The 27,662-nt window shown below is 40.3% G+C and overlaps 2 protein-coding genes across 7 annotated transcripts in view; both read right to left on the bottom strand.

The window, feature by feature from the left end:
• Positions 1-25,789, bottom strand: part of LOC117748933 (ankyrin-3-like) — a 123,948-nt gene extending 98,159 nt beyond the window's left edge. For all 6 annotated transcript variants that reach the window (XM_034559081.1, XM_034559085.1, XM_034559083.1 and 3 more), the window contains exon 1: positions 25,560-25,789. In XM_034559081.1, coding sequence (XP_034414972.1) covers positions 25,560-25,595 — 36 coding nt within the window. In that variant the 5' untranslated portion in view covers positions 25,596-25,789. The remainder of the gene's footprint in view (positions 1-25,559) is intronic.
• Positions 25,790-26,933: 1,144 nt separating this feature from the next.
• The window catches only part of acsl5 (acyl-CoA synthetase long chain family member 5), a 9,147-nt gene continuing 8,418 nt past the window's right edge, over positions 26,934-27,662 (bottom strand). The window contains exons 21-22 of the mRNA XM_034559097.1: positions 27,533-27,604; positions 26,934-27,071 (exon numbers count right to left, since the gene is read on the bottom strand). Of these exons, the coding sequence (XP_034414988.1) occupies positions 26,934-27,071; positions 27,533-27,604 (210 nt within the window). The remainder of the gene's footprint in view (positions 27,072-27,532; positions 27,605-27,662) is intronic.

Here is a 27,662-nt window from a genome sequence, read left to right as displayed (position 1 = left end):
TAATAATAATAACGTTCAAAAACTAAGAAAAACATAAAGGTAATGGGTACAGTATGGGAGAAACACTTTACAGTATTGGTATGTGTCTGGCTCCCTCTAGTGGTAATCTAGGAGTTGCACAGCTTTACAGGGCACCTGTATTTATCACATATATCAAATATGTGTGTACATATATACATTAATTGTGTACGTGTGCAAAGCAATTTTAGCCCCTCAAGTTACAGCCCTAATAAAAACTGTGGATGCTAATATAGTGAAAGTATTAAAGCTTATAAAATGAAAGTAATAAAGCTAATATATTAAAAATAATCAATAGTAAATGTGAGTTGAATAGTATGAGATCCAACAGTGTGTGTCTGCGTGCATGACTTTATTTATGCTCTTTTTGTGTTGATACAGGACAACATGTAGCACATGCAGTTCATGTACTGACCACTGGAGGGCAGCATCACACCCAGAGAAAAGAGATTCAAGTGTTTTTAGTGGTGTTACTTCAGTTTTCTTGGCTAAATGGGCTTCATGGAGCTTAACTCTAATTTAAAAATGTTTGTTAATGTGTATATATATATATATATATATATATATATATATAATACATATAATGTATGTGTGTGTGTGTGTGTGTATATATATATATATATATATATATATATATATATATATATATATATATATATATATATATATTGTCTCAATAAAGAAATAACTACATGGAAAATAGTAAATATTGTGTGTGTTATTGTTGTTTTTCGTGACATAAACCTCTGGTTCTCTGTCTAGGTGACGATGTGATCTACTGATGCTAATCGTGTTAGCATTCTGTTCCACTGAACCTCTCTAATTAAACCTCGTCAACACACAAACGTGGAGACGCGAGCGTTAAGCATCTCTAAAGCATCAAAGTTACTTCTGAGATTAGTTTCCTCCTGCGCGGAGCACCAGGTGGGTGACGATGACAACGTCAGGACATTAGCGTCTTATTATGGGATGTTTAATGGGACTTTCTACATTTTCAGGGACTCGTATAAGTAAGATGTGGTACTGCTTTATGACCACATCAGCAGTTTTCCGTCACTATAGATTTGAGGTGTAGGGTGAAATATATATATATCTCTCTATCTCGTGGTGTGTCTTTTGGGTTTCTTTGGTAACCAATATCAAGCTGCATTTGTTCCTTATCTTGTCCAAACAGCACCCAACCGGCTGATTGTGGAGCCGTTATCACCAACAGGACACACAGGCGTCCTATTGTTGAGCTGCATGTGTCAGGCCTGACAGGAATGAGACATTCAAGCCAGCATTTAGTCTCCAAAACTACCAGAAAGACACTAAATGACCACAAAGCGATGACAATGACATACAGAATTACCAGGAAGAGGCGAAACAACCGCAAAGAGACACAAAACTACTACAGAGAGACAAAAATAAACTACAAAAAGACAAAAATGACTATATATATAAATATATATATATATATATATATATATATATATATATATATATATATATATTTATATATATTTAAAAAAAGAAAGAGACGAATGTCCATTAACGTGAGAGCAGACTGTCGTCATGGTGACGGCGGTGTCGTGGTACTACAGCTGATTCACTCCCCAAAATGTCGAGGCAGAGTAACGACACGCGAGCCGGAAAGTGCTGCTTCTCAAACGACGTAACGGAGGAGGCGGAGCCAACGGATACAGACTGATGTGATTATGTTTTGGGATTTTTTAAAAAATTTTATGGGCACACGCCCTCAAGAAGATGTGCCACTTTATGATTATTACAATACAATATAAGTGAATGCATGAAGTTTGTTAATCACCACGCATGCTGACAAATTAGGTAACGATTCATTCATCAATCATTTTTATAAGAATACAAAATCATATTCCAAAGCGAGATAATACGCATTCAAAGAGCTTTGCTTTATATTCAGGAAGTCGAAGTGTTCATAATAATGTGTAATATAGTATGTGAAAAACAACAATATATAGTATAGAAAAGCAATATAGTAAAGAATATAAAATATAGGAGGCTATAGAGTATAAATATCGGTTAATGTAGAAATATCTAACAAAATAAATACAGGTCAATCACCAGTGTCATGTTTACATCTCCCTGTCTGGGTATTTATTCATGTATTTATCTCTGTCCTACTGCCTGTCTGCATGCCTGTCTGTCTGCCTGCCTGCCAGCATGCCTGCCTGTCTGCCTGCCTGCCAGCATGCCTGCCTGCCTGTCTGCCTGCCTGTCTGCCTGCCTGCCTGCCTGCCAGCATGCCTGCCTGTCTGCCAGCATGCCTGCCTGTCTGTCTGCCTGCCTGCCAGCATGCCTGCCTGCCTGCCTGCCTGTCTGCCTGCCTGCCTGCCTGCCAGCATGCCTGTCTGCCTGCCTGCCAGCATGCCTGTCTGCCTGCCTGCCAGCATGCCTGTCTGCCTGCCTGCCTGCCTGCCAGCATGCCTGTCTGTCTGCCTGACTGCCTGCCAGCATGCCTGTCTGCCTGCCTGCCTGCCTGCCAGCATGCCTGCCTGCCTGCCAGCATGCCTGCCTGTCTGTCTGCCTGCCTGCCGGTCGTCCACTTCGGGCTCCTGCTGGCGCTCTGCCAGCTGTCTCCAAGGCAACCGGATACACGAGCCACAAATAGCACACATGAGCCGCGTATCCCTCCGCCGGGCCGAGGCCACATCGAACCACATCACGCCCCTTCACATTTCACATCCCTCCACTGCAACATGTACTATGATGGTATGTATTTAATGTTCATGTATATTTATTACAGATTGGCCATTTGCGATTATAGGAAGTGAAAATATAACATACGGAGCTACGATTGTCATAACTAATAATTTAAGCGTCTGGTTTTGGACAGTTGGTTGAAAAAAAAAAAAAAAAGCAATCTGAAGAATTAACTTTTGGACCCTGAGAAACAACCATTTGTGTAGCTTTGTATAAATATTAACAAAAAATAATATTAAATTATGTAAATAATAACTAATATTACATTTTTATATTTTTAAATATTAAAATAATAAATAATAATATTAAATTATGTTTTAAGGATTGAAAAAAAAGGTATTAATTTACAGTGCTTGTGTTATATATGGCATATTTGACCAGCAACTTATTTACTGTTTTTTTTATTATAATTTAATTAATTAATTCAAGCAATATTGCCTTTAGCGCCAGCGTCATTTCTTATTTTTAGCCGAGTAACAAGACGATATTACATCCAATAAATATTTATTTATAGTAATAATATTACTAGATTTGAAGATCTGGTCATCTTTGAGAATCCTAATTCATCTGCACACTGTAATCCACGTGGAATGATAACCCTCCCTGACATTATTAAAAGGTTAATTAGATACGGACTTCCCATTATAGACACTGATAGCTCGCCCTAATCCATGCACACACACACACACACACACACACACACACACACACTTAACAGGACGGGTATCCTGACCTGACTCTGGTGGGCATATGCAAATGACCCTGGTGATGACTCCTTGGCAGGCTGTCATGGCAACACAGCATGTGGCCACAGGAAGGGTCGAAAAGAGGAGAAGGAGGAGTGGGGGGCGCAGGAGTAGTATGAGGTTAAAAGAATAGGAGGAATGAGAAACAGAAGCACCGGTCATGAGAAAAAAAATTGCTAAATGTGGAGGATGAAAATTAAGCTAATGATCTTTTTAACTCGGCTATTTGGGTCTCCAGGTGTCAGTCATTAAACATTTTGTTCTCTCCGTCTTATACAGACAGGTGCAATTATTTTATTCCACATTAGTTATTTGTATTCCTTTATTTATAAATGGGTTTGAGAAGTGTCATAAAGCTGCATTCTCTCTCCTGGCCACCAGGGGGCGACTCCTCTGGTTGTATAGAAGTCTATGCTTCATATGTTAAAGCTGCATTCTCTCTCCTGACCACCAGGGGTCGACTCCTCTGGTCGTATAGAAGTCTATGCTTCATGTGTTAAAGCTGCATTCTCTCTCCTTACCACCAGAGGTCGACTCCTCTGGTTGTATAGAAGTCTATGCTTCATGTGTTAAAGCTGCATTCTCTCTCCTGACCACCAGGGGTCGACTCCTCTGGTTGTATAGAAGTCTATGCTTCATGTGTTAAAGCTGCATTCTCTCTCCTGACCACCAGGATAGTCAGCTCAAAAAAGTTGTGTTTGCACCCATTTGTGCTTGAACTGTGCAATGAAACCAATGCTTTTATTGTGCTGATTTTACACGGTGGCTATCGGTGTGTGTGTGTGTGTGCGTGTGTGTGTGTGTGTGTGTGCGTGCCGAAACAGTTAAAGAGAGAGAGAGAGAGAGAGGGGGCACCCTCGGGTCTTTGATACTATTCACACGGCACAAAACAAGCAGGTTGTGACATGACGTGTGTGATGATGGAACGATTAACTGGAAACACACACACACACACACACGCACACACACACACAATGATGACGTGCGTCTCAGTGTGTGTGAGGACAGTCTGGGTATTTCCAGCAGGCGACCTGCCAGTTCTCCCAGTGTTCTCGTCCAGGAGCCCCACAGCCTTCTGCCTTTCCTCACACTCGTTCCTCTCTCACTTCGTCGTTTGTACTTTATTTTCTACCTTTAATGCAGCGAGGAGGCCGTGACAGTCGAGCAGCGTCGCGCACACACACACACACACACACCACACACACACCTGCTCTAAAATACATGGAAACTCATTCACAAGTTATTGTAACTCCAGTGTGTGTACCGATTAAACAAATACAATATATCTTTGTGCTTTAGGAGGTGCTGATGTTGGGTCAAAGCTAACCGTTTCCAGTCTAAATGCTAAGCTAAGCTAACCAGCTGCTGTGGAAAGTGGCATATTAAATGAATAGACCAGAGGAGGTGGCGGTATGCTGTGATTATGTCAGAGCTAAGGGACGTGAAGTACGGCAATATGAAAGTTATGGTTCCAATTTAGATAGAGCTTTATTAATAAGTAATAATTCCTTACAGTGTGATAGTCCCTCCTGGGCTGCATGCCTGCACATACTGAAGCGGCTGCTAAGGGTCGCCACCATCACCGGCTAGCGGTTAATTGATTTAATTATTTAGCTTGTTAGTTACATTATTTTAAAATGTATGCCATTTATGCCGGACAACTCGGTGGAAAAGGGCAGATTCAAAAGGTCGAAGGTCAAAGACGAGGGTCCCACTTGTGACCTCTGGGTCGCATCGTTCCGGGCTGTTAAATTAAAGGGAATGCAAAACAAGTGAATCCTCCTCTGTATATTCCGCTCTTCTGTAATGGAAGTAAAACGAGCATCAATCTACTTCTCAGCAACCTTTTAAAAAAGAAAAGAAAAAGAAAGCGAGGAAGAAAAGAAAAGAAAAGAAAGACGAGAAGGGACGAGGCCACAGCGGGCGTGAATGAAAAAAATAATGAAAGAGATTAAACATAAAACAGAAGAGAAGAGAAGAGAAAGGGAGGGGCTAGATGACGTCCGGTGACTAATGGATGTTTCCCTTGAAACGATTACATCACCTTCCGCACGCTCCTGTTGCCATGGCTACAGAGTTCCATTAGTCTCCTCGTACTCCCGTCTGGCCTTCACCTCCACTTAGCCTTTACTGTCCATGGGCTCCAGGCTTTGGATATTTGACTGTCAGCCTCTTTCTGTCATTGTAGGTGGTCTATTTTCTAAAAAAAATTAAAAATAATTCTACCTTGTATCCCCCCCCCCCAGCTGCAATACGAACACATGAAGTTTTAGTGATGAACTGTGGGAGATTTATAATAATAATTGTATTTAGTATACAATTTAGCACCTCTCTATAGTTCACAATGTGCTTTACAAGAAATATATATATCAATACAATAAAAAAACAATCAATAAAACACAAAGGTCTGTTTAAATAAAGGAGAATCATGCATATTTCACATAGTGTATGTGCACCGAAATAACAGCAATATAGAGGTTGCTAGCTTACGTAAGCAAACGTCATAAAAAAACAAAAGATATATTTCATTTATTGCTTTGTACTGCAACAACAATTTCCCTCGGGATGAATAAAGTTCCATCTTATCTTTAAAAAAAACCCACACACTTATTATTGTTATTAATGCCATGACCCCAGGAACCTCTCTCGGGGGAGCTGGACCCATAACGACTGAACGTGAAGCTGTGCGGCTGCCAGCTTTCCTGCAAACCGTGGCTCATTCTGCTGAGTCAGCGGCTTTAGCATTAAGCTAATTCACCAGCTCAATGCCGTTAGTGCACATTTTTACATTTCACTCCGCTGGGCAATAACCTCACTCAGAGCGATGGGATTTATGACTTTTATACGCGTTAAATGAAGATAAAAATGCACACTCTGGGAGTTGTTTTTGTTTATATACTGCAATGAACTCTGGGAATAAGCTATAAAAATGACTGCTAGCTCAATATGTTCACCGCCGTGAAGAAAAGTCTTCCCTCTCCATCGTAAGCGGATACACCCACAAACCTTTTAGAGTGAACCGTTAACTTTATTACAGCAAATCATAGGCAGGCGACTCTTTGCCTTCATACTTGCCTCTCCAGTTGTCTCCACTGTCTCTCCTCACCATTGATTGCCATTACATCGCTGTGCTTTGCACCATGAAGGCAGAGTTGCAATAACACAGAAAATCCTGCTATTAAGCCCCGCTATCCATGCCGATGTCAGCAGAAATACACTGTAATTATTCCCTAAGGAGGATAGAAACAGGAGGAAGACCATCGCCAACAAAGAAAAGAGGCAAATGAAGCAGAGGAGGGAGGAAGAAAGGGAATATGAAAACTTCAGAAAGGCTTACGAGCTAGAAAAAGCAGCAAATATGTGCGAAAGGGATGAAACCTTTTGGTAGTAAATATTAGCAAGAAAAAAGCTCCACAGATACATTAGTATGGCCTTCTCACAGATATATTGGTATATATTGGATTAATTGCGACCACAGTCAATCTCGTAATAATGTATGAAATGACGACGTGAAAACGTGAAATGGGTCCACAGAGAATTAAAACCTTAATGTGCGGCTCCCCTCGGCTTTTAAAGGGAGTTTTATATTGATGTTTTATGTCGACCCACAACTTTAATGTTCATGGTTCACTCTCACAGCTCTCATGGCGTTGTCTTCAGGCGTTTTTTTTGGAGAAAAAGGTTGTAAAAATCCACTGTTCACTACTCAAAACCAAACCAAAAAAGAGATTAGTTGGTGGAGACCAAAAACAGAGCAAGAAGAGACGAAATGTTGGACTTATATTCATCAGGTGGACAAAAACACATCTCAAAATGAAAGTAAATAAGCAACTGTTTGCCAACAAATTGTTTCTGCAAAAAATAAAAAAAATAAAAGTGTATATTATATACACGATGTGTTTGAGCAACAACGCCAAACCCTCCAACATAATTTACATTCTCATTAAGTTAATGTCAGCGGAGTTTAAAGGAACGAAGCCAAACAATTAAAATATGGGTTAACCGATCGATCGATCGGACGAACCGGAATAACGAAGGGCCGCAAAGGGGATTATAAGACCTACGCAATCACTAATGGATGTGGCACAGATATCTGTTCTGGCTGAGGATTGGGAGTTTGATTAAAAGCACCCCGATCGTCTCCGACAACTGCTGAGCGAGGAGAACCGAATCGTCAATTCCAGGCCAACAAGTTGCACCGTCTCACTTTGTTTCTCCCTCTCTTTCTCAACCCGTTCACCTCATCGCCTCCAATTAACTCCTCCAGGTCTGTGTGTGTGTGTGTGTGTGTGTGTGTGTGTGTGTGTGTGTGTGTGTGTGTGTGTGTGTGATGTTGAGCAAACCACGCTAACACAGCTTCATCCTGTTCCCGTGAAGTGGGACAAAGCGAGCCAAAGCGCAGCGCTCTGCTCCACGGCTGCCTCAGCAAAAAAAACAACAACAACAACAAAAAAACAACACAATATGTTGGCTCCAAAATGAACACTCTGGCATAAAACTACCCCGCCGAGTATCCGCCAGGACAATAAATCGGGGAGTGGGGGCCGATAATCACTGCTTGATTAATTGGAATCAATGCGTGTGCGTTGACGCTGAGTCGGCCATTCGTCTGTAATCAACCGGTGGCGTTACGTTTCGTCTGTGGTCTTCTTTTTTCGGATTCGAGGACACTCGGTCGACTCAGAGTACGCTCATCGCCGCGTGTAGAGGAGAGCGCTTTATGAATCAGGCTCTTGACCTTTTTTCCATGTGTATTATTCCATCTGCCGTGACCTTTTACACACAGGAGGAGTCCTTCGATGTTAGGAGGATCTTTTGGAAAAAAAAGGTACCTGTTTTATGAATGTGCACAGTCACTACCAAATCCATCAATAATAAATAAACAAAATGTCAGTTATTACTTAATTTCTCAACGTGTGTGATATGTGGATGAAGCAGAAAGCTTTGCAATATTATGTTTACAAGTGTAAGCTAACTACAGTAGCTTGCTAACATTAGCTTGCTTTAGCATGTCAAAAGGTTGTTTTAATATTCTCTAACCACTAGCGGTTAGCGGTTAGCAATCTCAAAGCTTCAAAACAGCAATCCACAAACCCACTACGTCCACTTACTCTGGTAATGTCACCAACATTAGTCCCGCCCACAAAGGCTCTGATTGGCTAAGATTGTTTCCACTCCTGGGGAAACAGCCAATCACGCGAAAGCAGCACCAGAGCTATTTAAGCTCATTTACACTTTTCAAACGGCAAAGAGCTGTTCAAAGTTCAGTTTCTCAGTTCGAAAAACGCACCAGTTGTCCAGAAGAGGGCGGTCTTTAAAATTCACCAGCTCCACCTGCCGACCAATCAGATAACCAAGCTGACCAATACAAATGGAGGAGGAGGACAGAATGACGATTTCCTGGAAGAAACTCTACACCAGGACACTCACCAGTGTTAATGAAAAATGTTTCCCCCGTTCACCAGCGGTACATCGTGCCAGGTCGGCGCTACTCGAGTTTAACATTCCTGAGCTCCTGCGGGAGCCAGCAGAATTAAAAAAACGGGGCATCTCGTCGGTTAATGTTACACTTCACGGCCGACACTTCCTGCATTCAGAGAAGTGGCTGCAATACGGCACCTATAGTACAACCTGGCCAAGCTCCATCAATGGCTCGTAGGAGTCATCGGGTTGCCCGTGGCGATGGCGATCTGAATCAACTGCTGTGCACCGGGCATTCCAGCCGGGACTACACCCTGGTGTAGAGTGACCCGTCTGACTCCACCCGGCACCACCCGCTGGAGGGAGAGGGGGCGCAGGCCAACGTGGGAATGCCCTCACGTTGGCTAAACGAGCATGTGGTTCATACGTCTCGTTTTCATGCATCTCGATTGCAATGATGTGCCATATGTCTGCAACTTATGAGACGTAAAGCGCGACGCTGCAATTCTCTACTTATTGATAACTCGGGGAGTGATTGGTAACCATGCGAGGCAAAAGGGTCCACTGAGTGGTGCCGGGCTTTTAGTAGTAAAATGTTGTGTAAATCCGTCTCTGAAGGATACATGAACAAAGCCCTCGGTAAAAACCTTCAGATTTTATATAGGAATGAAATGGGAAAGTTTGGAGGATGTAAGAGCTGCTGAAATGGAGATTTATGGATCAGAGTCTAAGAACTAAAATATTTTGAGAAAACGGCCTTTTAAAAGATACGGATCGTAAAATTACAGACATTTTGAAGACACTACAACAAGGTAAAAAAAAAACTAGAATTAATAGATATCACTATGATAACTCACATTAAGACAATCATTTTTTTTTGTAGTAATAGTTCTGAAATGTGTTATTGAAGTATGCAAATGAGGCATTATCTAATGCAAACTATTGGTGAAATTAGGATAAATCAGACGCAAATAGAAAAAGGAGTTAAAAAAAAAAAAACTTAAATGTGTATTCTGGATGTTTCCTTTCTATCAGTTTGAGAGAAGACGTGTTTTGGAAGCTAAATAGAGAAAAATCTCTGAACTAACGATGTGTAAAAAAAAAAGAGTTTCTGGTGAGTTCTAAGTTCAGTCCGAACTTCCCGAACACGGACTGCACAAACAGTTTAGGGTTTTATAAAAAAATACGTTCTGCTTTCTAACACAACACAACCAAAACCCAAAATATCGTTTGAGAACGTACCCCTGAGATATTGTCAGACAAAAAGGTATTATTATTATTATTATGCTGCAGGAGGGGCTCGAGAAGTTTATTTGAATCCATTGTAATCGGCATAAATCAAAGCCGACTGCTCGCTTCATTGATAAAACTAACTTACAATATTTTTCACGGCCACACAGATGTTTGGGTTGAAGTATCACTTTATTTTGAAAATTGAGCACAGTTCCTGTTGAGAGAACAAGAGCAAAGCTGGAGATAGTTAAAAACAATAAACGAATGGTGTCTTAATAAATAAAGATGTTTCTTCGCCAATTAGAAAAGCAGTCGATCTAAAAAATCTGAATCCGAGTGTAATTTCCAGCCGACATCTCGGTGTGTTTTCTTTACTCCGAACTTTTGGAAACATCAGATCTGCTGAAGCTTCCACTTCATGCCTGTTGGAAGCATCGACAGTATTGACATTGGAGAGGGTGTGGGATGGAAATGACTGAACGTGGGCAGACATGTTACATAAGTAGTAATCCACTAAAAACACTGACACGCCGAGCATGTATGTGCTGCTCGCCTCCCTCTAACAGATGGGACGCTTTACTGTCATTAATAGGAGGGGGGGAGAAGCTGATAATTAAGAAATAACACATATTGATTATATTATGCTGTATTCTAGGTTGTGAGTCTTAATATTAGCACAAATAGGTACTCTATTTGTTTTTTAAAGCAGGGTGCGACAGCCCATCGTGCCGGACTGGAGTTCATCCCGTTCAATAAGAGGTACTCTCACCACCGAGTGTGTTTACACCAACGTACTCCGGCTGAGAGGCTGAGATTTATTTATGTTTATCCGAACGGTGACAAGAATTGGAGCGTAAACCAAAATGGCGCGGACCGCTGCGTCAAGAGCCGAAGCCGATGTGCAGGTCTTTTTAAATACAGAATTAGTTTAATGTAGAAATATGAATGAAACGGTGTGCTTTAAAAAGTCTAAATCTACGCCACCTTCCACAGCTCCTAAACTGGTGCTCCCACTTCCTCCCAGGGGGTCTCTGGTTGTCATAGTTACTTCCATTAACACACCTGCTAAGCTCTGAGGTCTCTCTCTCTCTCTCTCTCTCTCTCTCTCTCTCTCGTTCACAGACTTTGACCTAAAAAAACAAGACCCCTGGCATGTAATTACAGCGAGGGGCGACAGATGAGGACAAAAATATGACGGTAAATATGGAGGACGTGTCACATTTCATTCGCCATTCCTATAATAAAGCACTGGGCGGTCATTAGAACCCCACCGACGGGACCCATTAGCAGTCATTTTAAGAACCGGATACTAAAAAAATTGTAGAAAATTCTGTGATTTACTTAAAAACATACTGGGATTCACATTAAAAAAAACAGCCCATAGCATTCCACCAAATTTCAATTTAAACGAAGACATTTAAAAAAAGGTTTTTTTTCCTTCACTTAATATCCTTAAACACACCCTCATCTAAGCATCCTAGTGCTCCTCATGGTTCCTCATGTTGTCATCCACATACGACACGCTGTGTCCTTAGCAACAGGTGGAGAGTGGAGGCAACACGTCTCAACAAAGCAAAAACACGCTCCTCTCGTCTACACAATCCTTTAATAGCCTCACTTCTTCTTTATTCCTCCTCTGCACTCTCTGCCTACCTTTCCTTGCCCTCTGCCTACCTTTCCTTGGTTCCTTACCCCTTTCCCTCTACTTCCTCTCCTCTCCCCTCCCCGACTGTCTCCTCTCTGCAGGATCACAGCGACACAACGGTCATCTCTCATCAGTCTAGACGCCGTCTCACAAGCAGAATCGTGAGGTTATCATACCCTCTCTTTCTCTCGCTCCACTTTATCATTACATATCCATGTCTTTCTTCCTTCCTCACCTCCTTCCTTCCTTCATCCCGACTCTCCATCTCTTCCACCCCACCCATTTTTTGACTCCTCTACTTTTTCTGGCCCTTCCTCTCCGTAGCGACCTCTTTTCAGTCTTGAAATAGAACATTTTTAATTACTGACATTAAGTCTGAGAGCCTCGTCCCCCTCCATAGGACGTAACATCAATATTATAAAGATGCACTTAATCATATACACTGAGCGTTGCCTTTCTTTGTCCGCTCGCTGAGCCAAAAGCACCTGTTGCACTAAATAAACAAGTGAAGACTGGTGTGTGTGTGTGTGTGTGTGTGTGTGTAGGGAGACAATTAAGAACCGCTGACTAAACATAAGGCTGAATCTTGTAGGATAAAATGTGCTTAGTCAGCAGCCTTTTTTGCAGCAGCAGTGTATACTGAACTAAAGAAATACACACACTGGATACAGTTTTTTAGCAATTTTACACTCTTCGATCAAACAAATACTTTTTATGGTTTGATTAATAGAAAATGCATCTATAGCACTGATAACTTAAACCTAGCATTAAATATTTAGTTTTTATTTAAAATATGGCATTGAAATGAGTATTTTAGCCTTATGGCCTAATTAAAAGTGAATGTGCACCCTTTCCATTAACCAATAGAAAGCCGTCTTGACTGCGGATTTCTTGAGGAGGCTAACGTAGCTTGTTAGCTGTGTTGTACCATCAACTTTCACCTAATTGGATAATAAACCACTGTTTAAAAGACAGTTATCAGATGTCCATTGTGCAAATACATCTTTTAAAATACACTATGTGAACGCATTGTTGTAGCTCGAGCTAAGCTGATGAGCTAAAGCTGATGAGCTAAAGCTGATGAGTTAAAGCTGATGAGCTAAAGCTAACGTTCAGTTAGCGAGCCTTGCTCAAAAGATCATTTTTGTTTCCCTCCTCACTGTTTGAATTAAATGATGTACATTCCTGAAGAAAAAAAAAAGATAAGCTGATTATGAATAAAATCTACAGAATCTGTAGGACTCGCGTTAGCTAGTTACCGACTGGCTGTCGCATTAGCATTATCTGGCTAAAGTTCTGGTAAAGCGTCTTCTGTACAGGCAACAATTTAAATTTAAAAAAAATGAAATGTTAATAAATAAAGAACAGGATTTAGGAGACAAACATACATTTGTCAAAGTAAGGTATCGGGAGAATGTTATTTATTGTATGGGGACCAAAAGTCAGGTACATATTAGCATCAGTATCAAAACAAGTCAAACAATAGGGTTGATAAAATACTCTAATTTTCACAATATAATCTTTTTCTCTTTTCCCTAAAAACATGGATATCCCGGTAATAGAGAACTACAAATACCGATGTCAGGAACCCATTTTGACCACTCGGCGGGCGCTGAGAAGGCATTTGTCTGCATTAGCATCACAGCTAATCATTTGCCATATTGGCTCATTCCTGTTGTGACGATGCCGACGTGCTGTTACTGTAAGAGAACCATGGTTGTAAACGAGATGTCATTAAAAGCAGCTGATCAATAGGCTATAATCACATCTGTAGATCTTTGTTGTTGATTCACATACAGACACGTTGAGTGATTCGTATGTACATGCATAACAGGTTAACAGGTGCTCAATGCCTGCGGCTGCATTTCATGGAGCAAACAAACATTTATATATTTGCGTTCAACTTAAAAAGAACAAAAAAGGAGGAGGAAATATTTTTTTAAATAATAATAATCATTATTCATCATCATCAATTTTTAAATAGAAAACCACAGCACAAACCTTTGAATGAGTCACTTCAAATCGCTGCACACAATGAGCGGTGTCATAAACTACTCATTTCAGAATGATTAAAACTGCCCTTTTTTTATTTTGTCGAATCTCTGAGGAGCAAAAGCTTTAGAGCTCCGTCATCGTGTGAAACAAAAGGCAGACAGCGACCACCAGCTGCTCTCCGTCAACACAATATACACTACTTCCAACGAGTCAAAATAGTCAAATAATCATCCCGTCATTTATCAAAATCAGATACATAATTTGACAAAGAATATAAAATAAACTTTTGTGCAAAAATGAACCACAGCCATCATTTCCTGCCTGAATGACTGAGGATGAATCGTGTGGCTTACAAGTCGTTCTTTTACCTTCTTTCCTTTCTTCTTGCGATGAGCCGACTTCCCCGTAGCCTTCTCCTTAACCTCCTCGCTCATTTCAGCAGCTGTGTGAGAGTGTGTGTGTGTGCATGTATGTGTGTGTGTGTGTGTGTGTGTGTCCCAAACAGCTGTGTGTACGAGTCCCAGGAAAAAGGTTTTTTCTTTTTTTTTGGGGTTGTTTTTAATCCAGCATGGATGAACGCAGAAGAGGGGAGTGGCGGCCACTCTCGGCGTGCAAAGCGACCAACTCGCTCAGCTGCTCACACACACACACACACACACACACTTTCACACACACACATTTTGTCCACGAGAAGAGGAAGCCAAGAAGGCTGCCCGGCTGAAGCGATGGAGAGACTCACATGCTCCCTCACTCTCTCTCTCTCTCTCTCTCTCTCTCTCTCTGTCTGATCTTTAACTCGCACACTTCACTTCTACCTGTCCGTGGCTGTGGTTTCCTCCCACGCGCTCCACAAGTGAGAGCAGAGCAGCAACAAGCTACGTGGGCTCGCGTCTTAATAACAATCAATATGGCTGTTTGTGTGGATGGAGAGAGAGAGAGAGGGAGAGAGAGGAGAGAGAGAGAGAGAGAGAGAGAGAGAGAGAGAGAGAGGTAATGCATTTATGCAACAAGTTCAACAGGGACAGAAAACCCATCTTTGGGAGGAACCATTTGCGTTTCAGAGGACGGTTGTTAAAAGTGAGCTCCTCCCTGCAAAGAGCTGTTTGTGCCGCATTCAAAAATCTAATTGAAGTAAAAAGCACATACAAAGTACGAGCCTCACGATTATACTTAAATTACCAAAACTACAATACTAAAAAGTCCTGATTATGCAGAATTGCTGATGTCAGAGAAGCCTAAATATATATTTACGGCTTCCAGGGAAAGCTGTAAAAAGTCTTAAACTACACCGACTATGGAAAGCCACCTCAGACCACCCGACTTGAGCTAATGTATTACATTCCACCACTGGGCTAGGATAGGGGTGGGGCATCTAGTTGCAATGGAGGTTAGGTTGAGGTAATCGCAGTTAACTATTTGTGTCATGCATTTAAAATTCAGCCTCTGATCAAATAAAAAAAAAAAGGACATTCAGGCATAAAAAAAAAAGAAAAAAGAAAAGAGGGCCGAGTTGACAAAACTGTTCCCGATGAATCACTGCGAGCGCTCTCTCGTTGTGCGTCAGTCACTCACTCTTTACTCTCTCTCTCTCTCTCTCTCTCTCTCTCTTTCTGAAGAAGGAAGAGAGAGAGAGACGGGGATACGGGATCGTTGGTTCGAGAAGGAGAGAGATGAAAAAGAGAGAGAACTGTACCTCCCTCCTCCTTATCAATAATTAAGAAACAGAGGAAAACCCCTGGTGGCGGATCAATGTGGAGTGTGTGTGCGTGTGTGTGCGTGTTGGTGTTTTGTGAGAGGATTATACCAGTGTGAGCCAGTTTGCCCAGTACAATTATAACTGCAGCATCCATTGAGAAGCAGAGGGACTCATGGGTTGTATTCAGGGTGATTCATTATTGTTACTCTCTATAGGAGTAGGTTAAACACACACACACACACACACACACACACTAAAGATATCCCAATAAAAACACTGACGTGTTATGCGTGTCCAGGAGGTGCGGTAGAGTCGGTGGTAATCTCTGCTTTGTGCACTCTTTCCTGTCACTGTTAATAAAGAGATTGTCAGGAGTGTCAAGTTTTTACGGTGACACTTCCTGTTCGGACTGAAGAAGCCAGTCTGACACCTGGTGGCCGAGGCTCGCTACGACAACAACAACAACAACCACCGAAATGACCGTTAAAAAAAAAAAAAAAGAGCACAATTTTACACAGAATCTTCTAATTGTCATGATACACGGTTTTGTAGTTAGTGAACAAGAAATGCACAAAAGAGCTGCCTCATGATGTTTCTCCAGCTATGAGCATCTCTTTAATTTCTTAATGTCTTTTGTGGACTCAAACGAGCACCACACATTTAGCATTGCACCTTTATAAGAAGTGGAAAGTATTACAATAACTGCAGTGGAACCATTTTCCTTTCATGAACAGAAGAAAGTAAAATACCTCTACATTCAACTATTAGTGCGTTTTACAACTTTTAGGACCCAGAGATTTAAATAAGGGCTGTTCAAGAGTTCAAAGTGGGAAGTTGATTTACCTCAAACACTTTAGAAAATACATATATTTCCCATTTAAAGTCCATCAAAGCGCAGTTTAGTTTTTATTTATATTTATTTTAAAAGTTGTCCGTTTCTGGAAATGAATCTTTTCACAATGACCTCATCCTGCTTTATCTATTCTTTAAATAATCTCCTGCTCCTCCTATCAAATCAAACGGCCTTTAAGCAGGAATTAAACATTTTTTTAAAAAGGTGCATGATTCTGTGTTCTGTGTTTTTTTTTATACATTATGCATCCAGCATTTTTTATGGCATCCTGTATTTACAGGATGCCATAAAAAAAAATAAAAAAAAACATTTGTGCATTTTCTACTGCTTACGTTCTCTCTCTTTTTCTAGCCCTGTCGCTCCGATGTCTCTTCATCTTCTCTCAGCCTGAATTCAATAACACACACACACACACACACACACACACACACACACACGCACACGCACACGCACACGCACACGGGTTACGCCCGGAGGTAACACAATACTTTTATAGCTAATATGCTCTTTCAGTCAGCCATTAAAGGCCTACTGGAAGAGGGAGTGGCTTTATAATTCCATAACCGAGGAGCGGTGCTAGCAGGAGACGCGGTCTGGTTTCATAATGGGACCAAGACAATAAGCTCAAAAGTGGAATACGAAGAATTGAAATGGGATAGAAGGACATGAGTGTTTTTCTTTCAGGTCACGGTTCACATGGGACTTCACAGGGAGGAGACGGGATGGGGAAGGATCAGAGAGAGAGAGAGAGAGAGCAAACGGTGAAGACGGAGGTCTATATTTAGCTGCGTGTTTATACTGCGACATTTGTACGTCACATTCCTCATCGCGGCGGCCGTCACGTGAGAGTTCGCAGCGGAACAAAAACAGTAAAAAAGCTCCTGTGTGTTTTTTTGTCAGAGAGGGTGTGACCTTTGACCACAGAAGCAATTCACAGACAGTGTGTGTGTGTGTGTGTGTGTGTGTGTGTGTGTGTGTTTTATTGTGGATTTATTCTGAAATTATTCATGATAATCAATGATTATTCCACTTTTATCTCCCTGGAAATTAAAAAACTAATAATATATATCATCAAACAGCAGTTTGATGATATACAACATTTAAAGCCTTTAACCACGTCTCAGTTGTTTGTCCAAAACACACGACATCTCTGAACTTGGCTATTAAAAACAAAAAGGTTGAAAATGACCCAAAATGTCATCATAACTATCTGTGTAAACTCAGCTCTGTTAGGCCACCCCCCCATTTTACACTTTTACTCCCCAAGAAAGCTTCTAAAGTTCACATAACGTCATCCAGTAAATGGATTCATAAGGTGAGGGAAGTTAACTGATTCACTCTAGTCATGTTGCAAGGAAAAATAAATATATATTGGAATAAATTTGTATTTTTCCACAAAAGAAAAAAAATAATAATGTAATCCTTCCTCACTGAAAAATCAAAAATCTATGAATATGCACATTTATTTCAGAAGTTCTCGACACAAGATGTCTCCTACCTCTGATACAACCTAAAAAGCCGGTGCAGGGAAGCGCGTGCATCTTTATTTTTTTACGCACTGAAGAAAATTAAACATAAAAACACATCTCACCACCTGCTCAGTACTGCCCATGTGCAAACTAATCCTACACACACACACACACACACACACAGACACACACACACACCTGTGGTTAACCGAGACCCCCAGGGCGAGCACGTTTGATACGAGGCCAAAATCCTCGTTAATTTCATTCGTGAGTGTGAACTGATAAACTTTCACCCGCTGTGACGTCCACGTCATGATGAATCAATCACCATATTTGCCACGGGGGATGGATGGAGGGGGCGGGGCATGACTCCACAGTTAGCGGCACCCAGTGGGCTTGTGTCTGCTTGTCTGCTAGAGTGTGTGTGTGTTATCAACGCCAAACACGCCATGTTCGGCGGAAGGCAAACTCCGACACAGGACGAAGGCCCGGTTCTCTCTGCATTCAAGCGACCGTCTTAAATTTGATTTCATTAGTGTGGAAGTGTTCGTTTTTGTCCCCCCGACCTGCAGTACTATAGTCCGGAGGGAATAGTTTGCACGAGGTGCGGTTTCTGCACTGGAGAACCGTGTGATTTGTGCACGAGTGTTCCCGCGAGAGAAGAACATGGGACGTAGATGACATCGATGCTGATGTGAGCTAATGAGGACGGGCGAACTCGTCCTCTCTCGTGATCCGGTGGATCGCCGCTCTGTAAAGTGTGCCGAGTCTCCAAAAGCACAGGCGAGAACTCGTCCTTGGATTTTGAAATCCAGAGCTATAAAAAGTGGACAAATTAGCAGAATAAAAGAAAATACTGGGGAAGTTTTTTTTTTATAAAAAGAGATGGATTTACAAGGTGGAAAAGCAACAATTTGTGTTTATATGGAAGCAATTTCTCTGGTTTCCTGACATCCAGGAATGTGAATCCAACCCCAGCAACCTGTTAAGATCAGTAGAGTCTCACGTAAACGAAGCCAAGAAAAACAAAACTCCTTTCTTTCTTCTTTTTCCTCACATCGAGTATCTGTTTTTCCTGTTTTCTCGCCACTTCTTCTTCTTATCTCAAAAGAAAAAAGAAAAAAAAGAGCTTCACGAAACAATTCATACAAACCAGGAACGTCCAAATAAATACGCAACACAACTGTAACGCATGCAAACCCCTCTCTGCATATTAATGATGATAATGACCAGCCGGGAGGAAATGAGTCCCGAGTGGCATATAGATGGATCCCCATGGAAACAAACAAAACGTGGCACCATTTCGTCATGACGACCACAACGAGAATTCATGCAGGTATTTGGCATTCAAATCTGGGAGGACTCGGCAAAAGATTAAGAAAAAAGGGGATACAAATATTACGTTTGTTTGTTTTGGGAAGTTTTATCCCTTTTGACCGACCAATCAGACGAGTGTATTTTTTCTGCAACACCCCAGGTGAACTCAGGTTAAGTGTCATCAGATGAAACCGTTTAAATGACCCTCGTAAAGTCAAAGAGGGTCATTTATAAAGAAGAGAAGGAATCTCTCACACTCTCACACACACACACACTCACACACACACACACACACACACACACACACACACAGGACTATTGAGAAAGAGCAGACGCACACAAACACCAGTCCCAGAGAGATGGACTTTCCAACCTGGATTTACAATCCGTCTTTGTGTCTCTCGCACAACGCTAATGGCAGCGAAAAGGACACGGTTCCACGCCTAAAATGGTCTCATCGCCAACCGCAGTGGATCCTGACTCACTTTCTAACCCCCCCCCCCCCCCTGCAGCATCCAGACGACACACTGCGACAAAGACACACGATGATTGAACCGTCTGATAATGTCAGTTTATTCATGATTTTATGATTTCAGTGTTGGTTTTTTGGATTATATATTGTTTAATTTGGCACTTTTGAAATCATTAGTTAAACATGAAGTGTTTGCTCACAACGCCGTAATCTGTCAATGGTTCAAGTCAGATATTAACCCTATAGTCCTAAAGAGAAAACGTCAGCATGTAACACTGTTTTTAAACACCAAACTAAGAGTAATAAATCTAATGTGATTAGACTCTAATACTGATTTTATTTTTTTATTTTTCAACGACATATCGGCTATGTGTCGACATGCAGCAAAACATAAACTTTTTGCATCCTAACGAAACTAAAGAAACTGTGAACTACAAAAAGGTAAAAAAGTAACAATAAAAAGTGGAATCAGAGTGTTGGCTTAATATATATGTATAAAGTAATAAAGTCTGTATGTAAACCTCAACTAACAGGTAGCTGCGGTTCAAGTTGACAAACATATATGAGGTTTCCACTCTGCACTCTCTGAACTAATGAACGCAGATGTTTACTTGCAATGGAGTATTTTTTTCAGAAGGTATCATTTCTACTTTTACTTAAAGCTACTGCAATGCACTTTCATTTTTGGTTGATTCTGGCGGCCCCTGTGGGGAGAAGCGGTAGTGTTTCCAGGCCCGCTTTAGAAAACCTCTAATGTTCTGTTCTGGTTCTCCCGTTGCCTCCCCTTCCCTCCATCGTGGGGCCTCCAGCAACTAGGGAGGCGTCATACATGGAGACCTGTTTCATAACCAGTTGAAAGTTCCTCACGGTAACTTTAAGTAAAGGTACTGCAGCCATGTTTCTGGATGGTAATCTGCATGAATAAAAAAAACATTCATGGGAACGCTGATCCATTCATAAAGTAGTAACAGAATACACCTCCTTATACTGTACAGCACCCTGGTGTCAGTCGGCGCCACCACCCTGATTCCTGCTTACACACTGGTTCTCTTTCACTCATTGATCCTTCTTTCAATGTGCACATGTTCTTTTGTCAGTCATGGTGCTGCCATTTCCATCTAGTGTGTGTATGTGTATATATATATATATATATATATATATATATATATATATATATATATATCTATATATCTATCTATCTATCTATAGATAGAGAGAAGATATATATATATATATATATACACACACACACTAAATAATATTTATTCTATATATATATATATATATATATATATATATATAAATAAATATTCTAAATATATATATAAATATTCTAAATATATATATAAATATATATATATATATATATATATATATATATATAAATATTCTAAATATATATGATTTATTCAAAACCAAGAAGTCTCCTTTTGAAACTAAACTAATATCTATAATCCAGCGTTTAATTCCTGGAATGTTTCTGCAGCATCATTGAGTCCTATATATGTTTTCCTTTAAACACTCTTAAGCACTTGTTTAGCATCTAAATGGCACCATCATAACCAAACCATACGTATATCAGCTGACCCACTTAATGATTATCGTTTCTACATTGTTGTCTTTTTTTGACCTTTGGCATCATAACTTCAAAAAAGGAGTTTAGAGGAATAGATCAAACACACTTAAAAAGGGCTATTACAGCATGGTATTAGTTAAATAGAAATGAGTTAAATGAATGCAGCATGCAAATGTTTACCTTTTACAATAAAATAAAAAAAACTATTTTAATGGTTCATGTATAAAAACATTAGTTGTCAGTGTTTAACAGGTAAAGTCTGGATTTTTGTGCAGCCAGCAAATGGTATAAACTGGGTTAATCATTACCGTCTGTTTTTTATCAGCACCTTTATAACTTACCCCCATTTTTTATTAGTGCCTGTGGAATGAAAACCTTTTTGTGTGGCGACAGTTTGCTATTTGTGAGAAATGATTAATCAGATGTCTAAACTTCACTGATGATCTTAGTCCCAAAATTGGGGTAATGAAAGGATTTGTTTGTAGAGTATGAGAGTACAAAATGCAGAACATTAAAAAACAATATTTCCTAAAAAAAACAACTACAAAAAAAAAAACATGTGTTTCGACTCCTATTTATTAATAAAAAATAAAAAAAGATCGGATTTCTTAGACATGAGATGAGGTGTGTTTGTTTAGATGTCTGGTCGCACTTTGCACGGGAGGGTTAAAAATCAACGCTTAGGATGCAAAACCTAAAACAACAATTACCAAAAAAAACAATTTAATGATAAACAACGGTCGTTTCTCGGAGAGCACGAGTCCACACACTCAATATACAGCTGCGATGCTTTTCTTTCAGCCATGTGACGGTTCAGTGTTTCCCCCCCCCCACCCCGCCCCCCTCCAAAGAAAAAAAGTTTGCAAATAGAGAGATTAGTAAATAGAGACTTTATTTACTGGCATCTTTCCTCGTATATGTGACTCCTTGTCAATAGCGACCATTCAGTCATCACAGACGCTGGTCTGTCTCACCATGGCCGACTGTATCTGTCACAGGCCAGCACACACACACACACACACACACACACACACACACACACACACACACACACACACACACACACACACACACACACACACACACACACACACACACACACACACACACACACACACACACACACACACACACACACACACACACACACACACACACACACACACACACACACACACACACACACACACACACACACACACACACACACACACACACACACACACACACACCAATGCTAACTCATACCCAAGCCACCACCGTATGTGATGTAACCATAACTGCGTTCTGCACTCACACATCCGGCCGTGTGTTTACCAAAACAACCGCTTCATCCTCTCCACGGGCAAACACCAATCTCTCGGTGACTCGACGCGACCTCACCCGAGGTCGTGTTTGCTCATCCCGTTACGACGCTCTGCACTGAGAGCAGAGTGTGGGTGAATCAGTCAGCGTGCAGCAGTGCTGACTCAGCAGAACTGGAATGTTCCCATTACAATGAGAGGGGCTATGAAAAGGCTCATGGAGAATAAAAAAATAAATAAAAAAACCAAGGAGGATTACACTGACTAAGCTGACCTTTTTGTGTTCTTGTGACCTTTTGTCGTTGTTATTAATCATTACAGCTTGGCGTGTTTCACACATTTGTAGTAGATATGCACCGGCAGACAATCGGAGTGTTTTCTGTGGTCATTTGACGAGTAGAATAACAAAATGCCGATTGTTGTTAGTTGTTGTGGTGACGATGCTCGTAAGATTTTCTGCCATAAAGAGAAGCGAGCTCATCTTCCTGGGTTCAAAACTTCAAAACACGCGCAGCTCCAGAGACGGATGCTCGTTAGCGAGCTAGCTCGAGTGTGAGCGCGTGTGTGTGTACGAACAGAAAGAATTAACATTAAAATCAAACCCATGCTGCAAAGTTTGCATGACATGCATATGAATCCAAACAGATCCCGCAGCTCAATCTATTTCTTCTCCCCCTCTCGCTTTGTTTTTTATTTCGTGGCTGTTTTTGTTTTCTTTAAATTTATTTTATTTATTTATTTTATTTATTTTATTTATTTTATTTATTTTATTTATTTTATTTATTTTATTTAATTTATTTATTTTATTTATTTTATTTTATTTTATTTTATTTTATTCATTTAATTCATTTTATTCTATTTATTTTTTGTATTTATTTTTTTATTTTATTTCCCTGTTACTCTTGTATCCTTTTTTGTTTTGTAAACCAATGACAGCCGTCGCTGCTTCTGTATTTAATACTGTAGCACCACCAAACTGTCGACTAATTGCCCGACAACCAGCCTGCTTTTCAGCTTAAACAAACAGTGTAGCATGAAAGCATGGTGGAATGAGCTAGCTAGTTAATTCCACCGTGCTTATTGCTTCAAAACGTCCTGTACACTCGCAGCTCTGCAGGTGGAGTGAAACCCCTGCGTTGTCCATCTGCTTGTGAAACAGGACATATAGGTGGAGCCTCCCCCGTGTTTGCTCTGCCACAATAAACCTGCTGCACGCACTCGACGGCGTCCTGACAACAGCCAGTTATAAACCTCCCATCAAACATTAATGGACGGATGGAAACAACCACGGACAAGACAGGGTGGCGAAAAGAAATCACCTTACACAAACATTATTCTCTCAAAGCCGGCTTTTTAAATAAACATGCATCAGGGTAGTAAATGTAAAAAAACAACCGGTCACCCCCTCATGTTACAAGTGAACAAAAGGGCTCGGGAAAGAGCCTCCATTGTTTGAATCCTGCCGAGCATTTCCCAGTTTCATTCCACCAGTAGGTTCCCCCTCGTGAAGTCTTCCCCCGACGCGTCAAACTGAGACAAACTATTCATGTTCGGATTTGAAAAATTGGCAACAATCTTATTTTTAGATCTGTCGGTGCAAGTTTTATTTCCTCGTATACTTCCAGCCAAACTGGTGCATCAACATCTGTATATTGTTTATGCTTTAAGGTAAATAGTGTGGGAATGAACAGGATAAACAACAACAAAAATGTTGTGGTTTAAGTATTTAAAGTTGTGGGAAAAGGCGAGGCGAGAAAAGAAGAAAGAAAGGAGTCGCATCAAGAGGGAGAAAGTAGTTAATGATGTACAGTGACAAGAAAAGACGTCCATATCGCTCATTACAAGCGACATCACACAAATGTGAAGTAATTAAACTTTTGAAAACGCAGTAGTTTGGACGTTTTTTTACGGGGTTCAGGCAGCCATTGTTTCCTATTCTTGTCGATTAAGAAAATTGCAATGTAGACTGAATAATCCATTAATTTAATGCAATTTATGGGGATTTTTTTAAAAATTAAACTAAATAATGTATCGTTGTGGAATAATTGTTAAAGGTCAAATAAAAAATCTGTATCCATAAAATGTCAGACAAATAAATGGACTTCATGATTCAAAAACCCAAATAATTTACTAATAGAACACCAAGAACCAGTTAATTATTGGGCATTTTTGATTAACAATGACGTAAAGGATTAATCAAATGTTCTACATTGTTGCATTGAGTTAATCAACTTATCGTCTCTAAATACGAGTCAGTGTTCATGACAATGTAGCAGACGTGTAATCTTTGCTTTTTTTTGTTGTAATATAGCAAAGAATGGAAACCAATCAATGGAAACCTTGAATGGTTGTAAAAAAATACAGATAAAATATTCCCATTTTCATTTTCTGTTTAAAAAAGAAAAAAGAAAGAGGAATGTAGCAGATTCATTCATTCATTTGTGTTTAACAGCTCATCTTTAACATCCGATTACAAGCCACCAATTAGGAGACTTTAATGGAGAATTACCGAAATTAAATTAAAAAATGGTTAAAGGGCTAAGACTAGGTCAATGAAAGCACACTGGGCACACTTGTATGGTCTTGATATATCTAAATATTTAAAAATATATAAATAAATATAAAATATACACCAATAAAAATATATATGAATAAAAACACATATATATAAAAAATATAATTAAAAGAATATATTAAAATATATATATATAATTAAAAGAATATATATATATATATATAAATATATAAATATATAAATATACAAGTAAAATTAGAAATATATATATAAAAATAAAAAAGTAAGCCATTATGTTATTTTATGCGCGAGATAACCCTCGGCTGTATACTAAACGTTTAATTGACCTCTAACGTTAACATAACTTTCATGACAGGTAGAGGTGGGCACTATTGGCCAAAGTCAACTCATTTATGCTCCAGCTCATATAGTTACAATTTAATACTTTCATAGATTTGTTTTTGGACTATATCTCCGCAGAGTAAAATCCAACTTTAAGTCGGGAACGCGGAGGAATCCAACACGTTTGTGTTTCACAACCTCCCACGAGCGACAAACAAGCACGAGCAGAGACTTACCTGCTCCTCGAAGTCACCTGTGGCGGAAGAAGCCATGTTGAAGAAGCTCGCGCCCCCCGCGGTCCACAGGTAAGTTAGCTCGGATCACGGGAGTTGAGGAAGGAGCCGAATCCGCCCACCGACCGGAGAACCGTTTAAACGCATCGGGGGAGCTGACGTCAGCGTGCAGCTAAATGACGGGGGCTCGTGCCCTGCGGGTTTACCGGAAGCGGCCCGAGAGGACCGGGAGAGCGTCGGCTCGTCCCGGTGGAAACTTCAGGTGAAGCGGAGTCAGAGACTCTCTCACCTCGAGAAGAGCGGACACGAGGTGGCGGCGTTGAACCCGAGCTTCAAAGGGACGGAAGTCATTCCACGTTAGACTCGGAGGATTAAAACAAGGGGGCAATTAACCCCTAAGCTCCGCCCCCATCCAATATGTTGGGAAAACAAAAAAAACGATATATATATCGGTTTTTTTTGTTTATATATAAACACACACACACACATTATATATATATATATATATATATATATATATATATATATATACATACATATATAAACATATACACACATATATATACAAATAAACACACACGTATGTATACATATATATGTGTGTATATATATACACTCATATTTATAAATATAAAATTATATATAGAAATATTTATATAAAAATATAGAATTATGTCTGATCCTCCTTGCAATCACTTTTTTATATCTATATATCCATCGAGAGAGATCTGCTGGTATTCATCATGTGCGTACAATCAGCACTAACACACTAAATAAACCTCTGTAAATTCTATGTATGGACAACTTCCCCTGATTGTGTATAAATAAAAAATGTAGCCAGTCAGTCATTTTTTTTTGTGTTGCAAATGAAAAATCTTTTACTGCCGATCTGAAAAGTCACTGAACCTTTGCTTCCATTCATCTCTTTAAATAGGTTACTCATTAGAATACTGCAGCAGCAGCACCTGTAATGTGTGTGTCCTACCACACGAGGGCAGCAGTTCATCAGGATCCGAGCTAGCTACATCATTGTAGAAGCTTTTCTTCCTCAGGTCCACAAAACAGACTCAATAGTGACAATGCAACCATCACAAGTTACACAACAACATTACAGTACTAGTTGTACATCTTTCAAAGCGCTTTTGCACATTTTAACTCACATTTTGGGACCCAAAAACATTTGAGTTTAACTTTTTGAATTTTACTGATGTTTAAAACTAGCCCGTTTGACCTTGTGCATGTTTTTCAGGATGGTTTTAATTGATCTTTAGAAAAGGCGTCTGCACATAAAAAAAAAAAGAAAAAAAAGTGATTTGTTTTAGTCAAGAGTGAAAAAAAACCCCAAAAAACTAGGACGTTGGTTTGGTTTCATTCAATTTATTGGAGGTTGGCGTACAGGCGGTCGATCTGAGGCTGGAAGAGAGCTTTGAGCTCGGCCCGCTTGGCCTTGAGAGTGGGCGTCAACAGGCCGTTCTCGATGGTGAACTGCTCTGGGTGCAGGTGCACGGCCTTCACCTGCATCACGGAGGGAAAATGCACATTGTTATGATATTGCGACTTTTTGGGGAACCGTTTTTAAGTCTGCCGTCACTTTGTTTTGTTACTTTTTGGTGCTCGTGAGAAACCTTTACTCGGCCATTTTGGGATTGTCCCTGCCCAAGAAGCAAACTGCACAAAAAGCCTGACTTTGTTTAGAATTAGTTGCCATCAGTTTAGTCTACCGTGGTAATAAGACAGTATAAAACGCACAATGAGCCTGACAATCTGCAATGGTCTTGATGCAACTTCAGGGTGTTTTATTTGAACAAATAAAAAAAAGTGCTCATTCTGACCACTAGAGGGTGAAGAGAGTGAAACGTGAAGCACCGGAGATGCAGATAAATCTCAGGTTCTCCTGGAATAACAACTTCCCGTTTCTCCGATAACAGCGGACTTGCCTACACATGATGACGACATCACAAGGAGCTTTTATTTACCTGTTCGAATGACTTGAGCCCGGCTTCTTTGCCCAGCTTGGTCATGTCTGAAAGAATGGCTTTCTTAATGTCCTGTGAAACAAAAAAGGTCTCACCGTTAGCAACATGTCCTGCTCACCTGTGTGTGTGT

Source organism: Cyclopterus lumpus, chromosome 19 (assembly GCF_009769545.1).
Source record: "Cyclopterus lumpus isolate fCycLum1 chromosome 19, fCycLum1.pri, whole genome shotgun sequence".
Classification (NCBI taxonomy): domain Eukaryota; kingdom Metazoa; phylum Chordata; class Actinopteri; order Perciformes; family Cyclopteridae; genus Cyclopterus; species Cyclopterus lumpus.
The sequence above is the reverse complement of the archived record's forward strand: the minus strand, read 5'-3'. Positions and strand labels throughout refer to the sequence as shown.